Source organism: Phalaenopsis equestris, unplaced genomic scaffold (genome assembly GCF_001263595.1).
Source record: "Phalaenopsis equestris unplaced genomic scaffold, ASM126359v1 Scaffold000294, whole genome shotgun sequence".
Lineage (NCBI taxonomy): Eukaryota > Viridiplantae > Streptophyta > Magnoliopsida > Asparagales > Orchidaceae > Phalaenopsis > Phalaenopsis equestris.
Genome location: NW_018164736.1, coordinates 753,601 through 766,832, shown reverse-complemented (window position 1 = coordinate 766,832; position 13,232 = coordinate 753,601). Strand labels below are relative to the sequence as shown.

At 35.7% G+C, this 13,232-nt stretch overlaps 1 protein-coding gene across 3 annotated transcripts in view; it reads left to right on the top strand.

Moving 5' to 3' along the window:
- Window positions 1-11,874, top strand: part of LOC110025206 (PI-PLC X domain-containing protein At5g67130) — a 20,704-nt gene extending 8,830 nt beyond the window's left edge. For 2 of the 3 annotated variants that reach the window (XM_020725532.1, XM_020725529.1), the window contains 5 exons: window positions 1,217-1,315; window positions 1,492-1,795; window positions 5,852-6,075; window positions 6,388-6,474; window positions 11,447-11,702. In XM_020725532.1, the coding sequence (XP_020581191.1) occupies window positions 1,217-1,315; window positions 1,492-1,795; window positions 5,852-6,075; window positions 6,388-6,474; window positions 11,447-11,647 (915 nt within the window). In that variant the 3' untranslated portion in view covers window positions 11,648-11,702. Of the gene's footprint in view, window positions 1-1,216; window positions 1,316-1,491; window positions 1,796-5,851; window positions 6,076-6,387; window positions 6,475-11,432 lie in introns of all 3 variants that reach the window. The other variant, XM_020725531.1, reaches the window with a different exon arrangement.
- Window positions 11,875-13,232: the final 1,358 nt, after the last annotated feature.

Sequence of the window (13,232 nt, the reverse complement as noted above, 5' to 3'; positions counted from 1 at the left end):
TCAGCGGCAAAAGAATCCTCAGAGCGATCGCAAGATCTGCTTCTTTACGCGCTTCTTGACGATCTTCCTCGTGAGCAGCAAGCAACCCTAGATGAGAATAGCGGAGGAGAGCCGAATGACCCTAAGCGGAAAGGATTGAATGGCGGCAACAGGCGGCGGTGTCCTCTAGGGTTTGAGCCCTGGCTCTGATACCATGTGGGAAATCAGTGAAATAATTTTGTAGTTCACTTACTTCTTTGAATTGATAATACAATGTATTATATGGGAGATTACAAGTAGAAAAAACTAGGAAACTATTTCACTAATTCCCTTAATTTAAGGGATTACAAATTAATTATAATTTCCTCAATTTAAGGGAGTACCAATTAATTCTCCCAACCTTATTTCCATCTCAGACATTACCAATTAATTCTCCCAACCTTATTTCTATCTCAGACATATCTCGACAGAAAGCAATAAATATTATTTTCTCATCAAACTGGGAAAACAATAACTAGGAATTCAAATTACGAAAGCAATAAATTTAACATAATAAAATACAGAATCTAAGTAATTAGCTTCAAAAAATGCTAACTTTTTAAAACACCTTCGCTAACTTTCCGAAACTCCTTTGTGATTGCACGGATTATGGAATTAAATTATCACCCTTCCGGATCTGCCTTTGCGTTGATATCCGCCTCCAAATTTTCTTCCGGACCGGATTTGCCTTTGCGTTGATATCCGCCTTCATATTTCCTTCCGGATTTGCATCAATTCCTCCCAAATTTGCATCATTGCTCGCATGTAAGTATATGTCATAGGGTGCAATCTAATAATGGTTTGTTATTTAATATCTGGGAGAACTAGTGGGCGATGTATTTACTGGCCATGCAACATGATCATATATATTTTGAGCTCATTATATGTGACTTTTAGTCAATTTAGTATGTTTGTACAGCAGATCTTTATTCAAGCTAGAAATATGTTTTAAAGAAAATAATTGATAGTCTTCATGGGAGAGGTAGCTTATGCTTTGAACACTGATAATTGATGGCCTTCATAATTGATGCTTATTTGGTTTGACTTTTTGTTATCTTTTATTTATATATTTACCCAATCATGAGCTATAAACTTCTCTTTCATGTGCCGAATATTTATGCCACGGATTGGGCCGATTAGAAAGTCTGAATTGATGCTTGAATTCTAATTTCTTTTCTGTTTATGATACTGATTATAGAATGGAGTGAGAGGGCTAATGCTGGATATGTATGACTTTGAAGGCGATATCTGGCTTTGTCATTCATTTCAGGGGCAATGCTACAATTTCACTGCTTTTGTGAGCATCTGAACTCCTATATTTTCTTCTCGATGCTTTTTAACCACTCTTTCGTAATTTGGTTAAATAACTTCAATTGATTGTATCTAACCTTTTCTTTTACAAGTTGGATCAGTTGAAAGCTCAATAGAGCGATCACAGACCATCTTAATGATGTCTTAATCCATGCATATCAGGAACCTGCATTCAACACTCTGAAGGAGGTGGAGGCATTCTTGACTGATAGCCCGACCGAGATTATAACCATTTTTATAGAAGATTATGTGCGAGCTCCAAAAGGGTTGAGTAGATTGTTTGCTAATGCAGATTTGATGAAATATTTGTATCCATTGACGGAGATGCCCGCAAATGGCAAGGACTGGCCAACTATTACAGAAATGGTAGAAAAAAACTATAGATTACTAGTGTTTACCTCTGTTGCCTCGAAGGAAGCTGATGAGGGAATTGCTTATCAGTGGAGATATGTGCTAGAAAATGAACGTAAGTTCGTACAAAAACTGATGGCTGCTGATAAAATATACTTATAAAACAGTTTGCATGTGGATTTTAATGTGTTTGCCTTAAACAATTATTGACAGATTTATCTTGATTTCAAGTGTACATTTTAAAATTTCATGGGCCGCTTGACTATGATTTTATTTTATTCTTGGTAGTTAGCTATTTGAAATTTGATTGCATCGCAGCATTTCCCAAGATAATAAGGTCATAGATGTAATTTGGGCTTTTTTAGTAGTGATAAATACAATAAAAGATTGGGAGATTTGCCTAGCAAAGAATTGGTAGGAGTTTAATGTCATCTAGTAAGCATAACTTAATGTTATTAGGATAATGATTATTGCAAAGCTTTTCCTTTGTATTTTGATTAAATAGAATAACTATTCAAATAAGTCTTGCAGTATATAAGAACTTCATATTATCCTCCCACTAGAAGTGCCATAGATCTAGAAGAACTACAAGAATTTTTTTTAGCATAGTAGATTCTATTTATACATTAATGTGACTTTTAAAATCTTATAACTCCATCTTTTACTTGATCTTTCTAGTTATTATTTTAGGTTTTTAACTAAAATATATTCAATTTATCCACATCATCCATTAAAATGCAGAAGGGATATTATTATATTCATATATATTCCTAGGGTTGACACACTCTTCCTTCAAGTTTTTCTTTCATTGCACCGTGTTTATCTTTTACATCTCTATCTATTCTTCTAATTGATTTCTTTTAGATTAGGTGTGGCTTATCTCTATCTATTCTTCTAATTGATTTCTTTTACATCTCTATCTATTGATGTTGCACTATTATATTTCTTAAACATTAGGTGTGGCTTCCAACTTTTAAAATTTCTTTTAAAAATCAATTAATTCCCAATATCTATGTGTACTATTTAGAGAGAGAGAGAGAGAGGGGGGGGGGGGGTTGGTTGTTTGAATTTGTAGATTTCATACTCATTTATCCTAAATTTTTACAATTATTGTTTGATGGATACCATTATAAACCTTGCTTAATAGTTTTTCAATTTATCATAGATAGATCAAAATATTTAGCCTCTCAAGTGAATTATTACAATGAACTTGATTAGAGACTTCATAGAAGAAGGTGAACAAAATTGAACTAAAATATACTATTTCATATGGACGGAAAGCAACAAAAGAGAAAAGGACAAAGATTAGGCGTAATTTATGGCCTTAATCTCACACCCTCAAACATCATGATTAATCTTTTATTTATAAGTGAGAGCCAAGGTTGATGCTTCAGGTGTACTACATAAACTACCATGAAGGTGATTGATTGGACATAAGCTATGGTTGTTTGTGCACTGGATGAGTAGTAGTCTCATGGATCTTTGTTAGCTGAGTTTGGTAGTTGAACATCAAGTGTTGAGTTCTATTGAGCTAAGTTTCTTTCTTCATTTCACGGCATTCTTATAGCTTAGAACAAGAGAGAGAATTATGATTTTGACCTAATTTGAGTCCATCTTTTAACTCAATTCACTTGATTTGGATGAATAAAAGTGTACATTAGTACCTTAATTCTCATTTCTTTGTCATAACTGAAAAGAATAAAAGAATGGTTGGATGAATAAAAGAATGTTAACGCCATAAGCCTAGCTAGCTCCGGGTGCTTTAGTACTTATTGTGTGTGACTAAATCAAGATTGTTGACTTCAAAAGCATCTCAACTGACATGTGCCCTTGTACTTGTGTGTCGCGATCTTTAAATTCAATATCCTTGACCTATCTTCTTTTTTCCTCAACATTTGAATTCCTGATGTTATTGATTTGATTCTTTCCATAAAAAGCTTCAAAAGTTGTCTCACATCTATATCTGGTGATTGGAGGAAATATAAAATGTAATTTCTATAAGAAAATATCCTCTATCAATTAAGACCTCTGCATTGACATTTACGGATTTGTTGAAGAAGGTAAAAACTTAATTTGTGGATGAAACTATTGCAAATCTTGTTGAACAATATGAGAGTGAAAAACTCATAATTACTTATGGGAAATAAATTCTTGCTTTGTTGGTTGCACTGACTAGGGGTGTGTGAGTTAGCTCGAATTCAACTTGTTAGTGAGCTTATAGAGGCTCGCCTTGCCGGGTCGCAAGTCAACTTGACTAGCCAACCACTCTTGTTCAAGCTTGAAGGGGCTTGACTTGTCAGCTGCTAGTCACATCTATGCCTTCTAGCTCCGACAACATTTATTTTTCTTCTCCAACCATTGGTCACGTTGTTGCCTTCTCCGGTTAGCTCCCATGAAAACTTCTGCTTTGGCTTGAGCTCATAAGCCTGTTTTCTTGCTGTGAATCAAGCTCGAGCTCAAGCTTATATTTTGATTGGTGATCTTAGCTCGAGTTATGTTAGAGGTAGACCTAGGAAGACTTTGACATATTGTATAAAAAATGATCTTAATTTATTAGAATTAAATGAAAATATGACACTAAATAGGGAGCAATGGAGAAAAGGATTCATGTAGCCAACTCCACTTAGTGGGATAATGTTTTTGTTGTTGTTGATCTCAGCTTGAGTTAGGCATTGCTCTAGTTCAACTTGACTCACCCCCTAGTGCCGACTATGCATCCATCAGTTTATCATATCATCTCCACCCTGTCTTCGGCATAGGGAAAGGATATCTAACTCCTGCACTTTCGCCAAAGAAACGGGTGCAGAACTTTTTCTATAAAGCATAGATTTGATACTTCACAAATGAGGGTAATCTTTCAAAGTTGATTGTTCAAATTTGTTGACTTATATAGTGCTCAGCTGCCAAGACTTAGGCGATCTTTAGTTCTGACTTCTATCCAAGTTCAAACTCTTGAAGCATTCAATAACATTAGTTTCAAATTTTGTGAAGCTGCTGATCTAGTGAAGTTGCTAGGAACAGAGTTCATTTTTTAGATGGTATGGTCTGATGTCGTTTGATCCAGTGGAATTCACCGTTGCTGGTCTCTTCTTCATGGTTTCTGGAGTTGTGTTTGGCATCAAGGCTAATACTGCAAAGATACTCCTTTATGGATGAAGGAAAAAAGATCTATGGTTGGTTCGGAAGTAATTCTGATTGCTATGGTGTTCAAATGGATTCTAGGACGTGTATCATCAGGAGCCATTCTCTTGTTATGCCCTCCTTGGCAATTCTGCCATTTTCTCTTGTTAAGTTTGTCTTCTTTCTTTTTTATTCTTTGATTCCCTTGTCAATTTCTCCTTCTATATTACTTATTTCCTTTTTTTCTCTATTTCACCTTTTCCTTTTGTTTTCTCATTCATCCTTTACTTCCTTTTTTTGCCATCTTTTTCTTATGCTAATATGTTATGTAGCTATCACCTCTGTTAACATTTATCTCTTTGTTTGTGATATGTTTCTTTATTCATGCACATCCCTTTTGGAAGTTGGCTTATTTGCTTAGGGGATTCAGTTATTTTTCTAGCTAGAGTCAACTCCCCAAACTGGCGTCTTCTTCCAGGTGAACACCTAGTTGCTTAGGCTTCTGTTTAGAGGATGCTCTTTTACTGTTAGCTGGAATGCTTCCCCAGTTGGACCTTGTAGTCAAACATTTCAGTTTCATTGGTTCTTCCTGTTATTTTTGAATAAAGATAGATTTTTTTGCTTGGAATTATTTAATCAATGATGATTTAAAGTACTTTTGCGTTATTTGAAAAATTGTTTGTCAAGTCATTTTGCTTTAGTATGGGGACTTGTAATAACTGATGTCAGACTTGTCTCTTAGTTGAATATTTTTGTTTGTCTTTTAGCTTCATGGTAATCTCAATTGCTTTGTTGAGTTGTTGAGATTGTATATGGATTCGATCATGTCTTGACACTTAAAGTGGTTGTGGCTTCGCAAATGGTTGCACCTTTGTTGAGGGCCAGAGGCTTGCCTCAGGGAGGTAGGCTTATCATTTTCTAAATTATATTTTTCATTTACGAACAACGGAATGAACTCTCAGTATAAACTTGTTGTCGCTCTTCATATCATTTTCAGTACTGCTTTTAGAAGATTACTTCTTTGCTTATTTGCAATTTATTGTCTCTGCAGCCGGAGATCCGGGCATAGTGCCAGGCTCGTGTCCGAATCGGAGGGAATCTGAACCATTGAATTCTAGATATGCCTCTCTATTCTTGCAAAATTATTTTACAACAATACCTGTCCAGAATGATGCTTGCAATGAGCATTCTTCCGGACTTACTGAAATGGTTAATGTCTGTTACAAGGCTGCTGAAAAGCTAATGCCCAACTTCCTTGCAGTCAACTTTTACATGGTAATGGTAAATTTGGATTTTTTTTAGGCATTTACTTGCATAGGACTCAATTCCTATGTATTTACATATCTAACACCTAAATTTTGCTTTTTAAATTATACCACCCAAAATCTTTTATATCACATAAAAAAATACCACAATTTTAGCTTTTAAAAAGTTAAATACACCTAAGGTGGTCTGTATGTAGAAATTCAAGTTTAGATGTTAGATATGTAAATACATGAGAATTGAGTGGTATGTATGTAAGTATTCCTTTTTTTATTGTTATAAATGTCCCCAAATTTGGTAGACACTAATAGGGTGTTGTTGCAGAGGAGTGATGGCAGAGGCGTATTTGATATTCTAGACAGAATGAATGGACTAACTTTGTGTGGGTGTCCTACTGTCTTTGCCTGCAAGGTTCGCCATGCAATTCCCTCTGATAATTCAAATAATGCTCCAGTTTCCTTCTTTTATTACTAACTTTTCCTTGAGATCGTTAAGACTTTCATTTAGTTGCGTAATTGTTTCTGAATGTGTCACTATAACATATCAATTTTATTTTCATATTAGAAGCTTCATAGATTTCGTTACGCCTTGGGATTCGCTTCATGTAACAATTATTACCACTTGATTACCAGTTCAGAGCAGGCATAACATACATCTACAGAGTAAGACTTGTAAACGGCAATAGGTTCGGTGTTTTTCATCATTCTTAAATGGATGTTTAGATGTATTGATCAAAATTAAATGCTAAAGTAGATAGATAAACAGATACATGGATGGATTAATGCTCAAACTTAAGTTTAGTTTGCTACTTAGATCTTTTTTTATAAAGGTAAATAGATTCTTAGTGAAGAAATATCTCTAGATGTCACACACACACACACACACATGGTTGATGATCTCTTTAACCTCCATACCATAATACTAGACCAACATTCATGAAGAAGTACGTCTCCATTAAATTCATCATATCAAATATATTTCTAAATACAATGATGTAAAATGGATAGGGTAACTTGGTGTAATTTTTCACTGTCAGATTTTTTAGAGTACCAAAGTGCTCTCAATCAATGAACATTTTGGTCCAACACAGATCTTAAGGATGAGGTGGTTTGATCAACTACCATAGACTTCACCAAAGTATGAGAATATCCATATTCCCAACATTATTAATATCGTTAGTGTGTAAGGTGAGATCTATCTCTCTTCCCTACTTTTTTTGCTCAAGGAAGTTTTGTCGAGTTGCTTTCAAGCCTTTGAGTTTATTGTTTAATTTGAGCTTTTGAATCTCTACACAGGTGATAATTCCTTGGGAAAGTTTCACAATTCTTGGGTGTGTTTATGTAGAAAGTTTTGCTTATGTTAAAGATGGTGTCTTTTTGAGAAATTTGACCAGCTCAGCATCATTTTATATTCACAACAATATGGTGTCGTTTATTAAAAAATCTTTATACTCTGACACCTCCAATCACTGCGCACTTTAACTGGAGAGAAGATCTACCCTCAACCAAGATAGTGAATAATTGCAGCAAGAAGTGGGCCCTTGCTAAAGGCTCCTAAGCATGTTTTCATCCTACTTGATAGTTACAGTGCCAAATTCCTTTTTCAAATCCTTTGAACCTTGAAAATTAAGACTGCTATCCTTTTATATGGATGGAGCTCTTTTCACTCCATCTCTATTTACCTTTCAGTATAATTTTGAATGCTAAATGTAAAATGGTTAAAAATCATTGTTAGTATAAAATGTAGCTAGATTTTTTTAGGTATTTTAAATTCTAATCATTCAAAACTCGTGATGAAACATTGAAGTGGATTATATATATAAATATATATATGGTCCAAAATTTGTAATTGAGGAACTCCAAAAAATAAAAACTTTTATAATTTGATGGCATGCACCAACATGTACGTCTTAAACACAAAATATTAATGGACTACTAAGAAAGCAAGACCTAAGGGGTTTCTTAGTGGATGGTGTCAAAAACTACTTTTGTCAACATTACTAGCACCTAATGGCCGTTGTGGCAACAACATGCAGTTGCACATAACTTTGTTGCTTTGATTCCTATGGTAAGGAGAGGACAAGCACTTGTACCACTTTTGTGTACTAAGTGAGCTCAAGGCTTCACTAAATTAAGTTATTAATTGTTCAAATAATTAAGGAGAAATCAAGTTCATTTAAATATTTAATTGGGCAACTCAGGGTCATTTGGCTGCATTATGGTTGCTTGAATTTGATTAGAACTCTGAAGTGAGTTGAATTAGGATTAGTCTTGACTGTTTAGATCAGTTGGGTCCATTAAGTCTACTCAACGCTTACCTGGATCCACTAATGTCAATCACGACCTTCTTGGTCTAACTAGGAGTAGTTTTTAGATAAGCATTCATGGGATAACTAGGGCCACTTAAGTCACTTAGGACCATATCAAGCCAATGTTGCTTATGGTAGATTAAGGGTCTGTTTGGGGGAGCTGTTGATTATTTATAATCTGCTGATAATCTGATTATTCTGATAATCTGCAGATTATCAGAATAAGTTAACTTGTTGTTTGAGACAACTTATTGACAGTTGTTGTTGGATAAATGATCATTTTGCCCTAGCTTGGAAGATAAACTTATAAGATCGATTGAAAAATGAATATGAAGTCCTTGGAAGATGAACTTATAAGATCGATTGAAAAATGAATATGAAGTCAAGTTTTGTAAACTATACAGTAATATATTCGTTCAAGTAGCTCTTGATTGGCAACTGTCTTACATCGTTTAAAAAAATCAATTAATTAGCTAATTTCAGTGAAAAAGAAGTCTATTATATGGACAATAGTTGAGATTCTTCATAAAACCAATGAGTCTATTATATGGACAATAGTTGGGATTCTTCATATCATATTCGAGACTTTCTTCACAAAATCGTCGCCTCCACTGCTACCAGAAACGAATAGTGCATAAAAAATGAGGCAAATCACAAAACGGAAGTGAGGAAGGAAATCAAAGTCTAGAATAGCGAGGAACAGAAATTTGTCCCGCTTAATTTCATTCCCGAAGCTCCTTACAACAAGTTTTGACCACCCTATGCGCCGCTCGACCTGCTGCTCGCGCCCTTGCTCTGTAGCAAGGGTCACAGCTCCTACTGCCTGCTTGAAACGAATAGGGAGAGGGGAAGAGGTGCGGTGCTCTGCGTCTTCACTGGTGTCGCTCGCTTGCTACAGTAAAAATTGCAGATCCTCTGCTGTCGACCCGCTGCAGCCGCGTGAAGGAAAGCTGGACAGGGAAGAAGAGGAGCGTGTGATCAAAGACCGAGAGGGAGGAGAGGAATTCGAAGGTCAAGGGCTAGGGCGAGATTTGATTTACACCATTCTTCAGCTGAACGAGATCGAGAGCTAGGGCGAGGGGGAGCGCAGAGGGCACGGGAGGAATTCTTCGTGTAAATGCGCGAATCAGACGCTGGACGCGGCCTCCTCTCCGCTTCTCAACCTATTAACAAAAGTGTCAAAGTGCGTCTGAGCGGTAGTATTAAGCAGCGCCGAACGTATTTATCAAACAGGGAGGCGGCGTTTTGAAAATTCCACTGCTCCCAATAAGCTGCCCGAAATGGGCCCTAATTTTGGCTTTAGTTGGGCCATTTAGGACTATGGTCACGTTGAAAGATGTTTAGTTTGTAACTAGGGTCAAATTAGGTCACTTGGGGCATGCATGAGTTGGGCAAGGCTTTTTTGTCATGGGGCTGTCTGGGTCATTTTGGACTCGATCAAATAACTAAAGTAACCTAGATTAACCAGGGCCAAGGCAAGTCAGTTGTGATCATATTAGGTCTATTAAGGGGCATGTTGGGCCAATGGGTCTCATCTTGAGTTTAGCTAGGCGTGACCACCCTAATTTGACCAACTAGAGTTTTGTTAAGCTATATGGTGGTTGCATTAACACTATTAATATTTAGGAGATCTATGTTGTTTAGTGAACTGGGTGTCCACATTTGCTTATGTGGCCTATAAGCCCAATGCCTCAATTGGTTATCTTAGTTAATGGGTTTAAGTGCTAAGCAAGGTAAGCTTAGTGCTTACGTCATCAAGGCTACAACTCCCTTTGAGAAATTTCTAGGGTAAACAGCATTCCTTCATGTTGGATAACATTCATTAGGAAAACTTTGACATGATGATAAGGCACATTGCCTATGCCTCCTAATCCTCAGATCATTTGGTCTAACCCTGGAGCTAGGAATTATATTTCGACGAGACATCCTTGATGAGATCATTGAAGTTTTTTTTTTAGGTCTCATTAGAGATTGAAGTCTTTTTTCGGTGTCATTCTATTCTAGTGATAAGCTTCATAGAACTATAATGGCTATGATATCTCTGGAAGTTGTTATTGGTCATGCCCAATACTTTTGAGCCTTACTGACTATGCTACACGCCTCTAAGCCACCCAATTCACCCACCATTACAACTCCTCTGCTAATAGGACATACTCAAAGCTGAATCTCAAGGAGTTATGTTTTCCTTTAAGATGCCACCAACCTGGGTCTTTATGGGACCTCCTTGGATGAGGCAACTCAGTTCTTAACTTAATTTCACTACCAATAAAACTTTAGCTTTCTCACCACCATTGTGTAAATAGTTGTAAAGACCTTCCTGAACTAATACTTCTGCCGCAACATAAAACTCCATAGCTTGAAACTGACTAGTTGCATTGGACGTTCTATCGTTCTCTTAACTCAGGTTTTCCTATTGACACTTTGGATGATAGAACCATTGGATCTTGGCAAGTGTTCACTTAAATCACCATAAACCGCTTCATTTTGCACCTTAATGTTGATGGAACGGTAATAAGATGGGTTCACCTATAGAACAAATTGAGCCTGGCAATATCCTTAATCACTAGTGCTTTTCTGAACAGGAGAGGTGTTTAAGCATGGGAGTTAGATCTAAATGAAATCATTAACACCAGTGCACATTTGATTACATCAATCTGTTTCTTGAAAATTCTGTTTGCTAAGTGACATGAACTTTTGGAGCCCACTTGTGCATGATTTATGCTTTTTTTTTCTTTAAATGTGACTTCCCAATTAATATATGTTAGATCTAACAATTTCTGAAGATAAGAGACACTCTCTTAGGTACATGAGCAAGGTTAGGTGGGGCGAAAGCGCCTTGCACACATACCAAATAGGCATTATATGCAAGCTATACATCCTAAAAATTTGTTAGTTTAACCATACTTTTTTTTTTTAAATAATCAATTTTGCAAGATTATAGAACATGGAAATGCATGGAAACTCTCATTTTTTATTTGACCCAATATAATTTAATGCAGGCATCATCATTTTATACCATTTAAAAATATTCCAGATAATTTAAGTAATTTAATATATTCAGTGTTGGATTTGCAGCCTGGGGGCCCATTTGGGGTATGCAAAAACATCAGTTCAAGCTCTACTCCAGATCGGCCAGGTCATCATGGAGGAACCTATGCTGGGTATGTGGAATTTTCAGGCTCTCTTCTTAGAACCAAATGTCTCTGCATTTTGGAGAGGAACCTGTTTTACTCTTTATTAATCTCAATTTTATCATTGTTAGCCATTATTATTTGATTGCTGTAACATTATTTTTTTGGAGGCATTGATATCATGCTGGGATGTTTGGTTAGTCCTTTATTCTGTATATTTCATGTGTCACATGCGGGTGTGATAATGGAACAAGTTAAAAATCCAATTTCAGTCTTATGGAATCATGAGTCTCAAAGTATATCAGGGAAGCCATTAATTTGACTACATCTCACCATTCTTGCTTATTTTGTTTCAAGAGGTTAACCGTTTATGAGATTCGCAAATTAATTGAAAAAAAAAAGGTTTTAGTTGATAGTTATTGTTGTGACAATAACAAGTATCAGTATTGGGAGAGAATATTAATATAATCATTTCAGTCACAAAGTTATTAATATGTTAATGGAGTCTGATGAGTTAGTTTTGTTTGTGCATTTGCAGCGGTCATTGGCCGCAATGCTCAGCATTTAATGCTTTCAAAGTTTATTTTTGCACAATTACAAATTTGGCCAGTAAAAGTAAATTTTTTATTTACCTTTTTCGTATTCTTTCAGTTTGTTTTTTCATTTTGTTAAAATATTAATTATAAAGTAATAATTAACGATTAGTTTTGTTTGGTTTTTTTTTGTTTTTTTTTTTCTTTTTTTTGGCTTTGGTATTCAAAAAGTGAACTTACCTATGGCTCAATTTTTACTTGTACCTCGGTTACTGTCACATGCAACAACACGCCATTCATTTGTCTTTACGGGCCATTGATGCTAGAGGGGGCCTTTACACGAATACCGCCCCCACTTAAATTTTAGTGTTTTCATTTATACCACCGACACCTTTCATACAATGACACAGCTTTTATACCACTAAGTGGGGTTACCTACATGAATCCTTTTTCTCTGTTGTGTCATATTTTCATTTAATTTTAATAAATTAAAATCATTTTTTATATGCCCAAATCTTTTTTTAGGTCTCTATTTCCAAAGCATCCGTTCCCTTAACGGGATTATAGGGTTTAGGGTTAATGTGACTAAATCATCTAAACGACTCTAATGTTGCCTGCCATTGGAGCTACACAAACCTTTTTATGGATACATTTGTTTTACATTTTCTCTTTAAATGTCAAGCCACCCATCCGCCTGAGCAGTCTCATCTCAGTAAGATGGCATATTTAAAAGAAAAAAGAAAAAAAAAATGAAGTCTTGGTGTTCAAATGTAAATGCATATCAACAAAGTGGTATGTATGTAAATTTTCCTACTAAAAAAAAAAAAAAGGCAATAAGAATGTGGTAACGAAATAATTGAAAAAACCAGGCTGGCTTTATTTAAAGAAGTTATCGGTTGTATATTTGATATTTGACACTTAGCGTCATTTGAAGGAGCACTTATTTTGTGCGGACAAAACACACAAGTTTGTGTAGCGTCCAATTAAAACATGACACGTGGAGATGCAGGCCTCAACTTTAAAAAAAATTAAATTTTTATTTTCTTACTGTGCGACCTGACCCGAATCCAATCCAATCACATAAAAATTAAACCGCGTGCCTCACTAAAACATCAGGTCATCATTTCGGAAAGCTAAACGTCACCCGAGCGCAGAGTACCTTCATTCGACAATTGTTTAGGGTTTTAGATTCAGAAA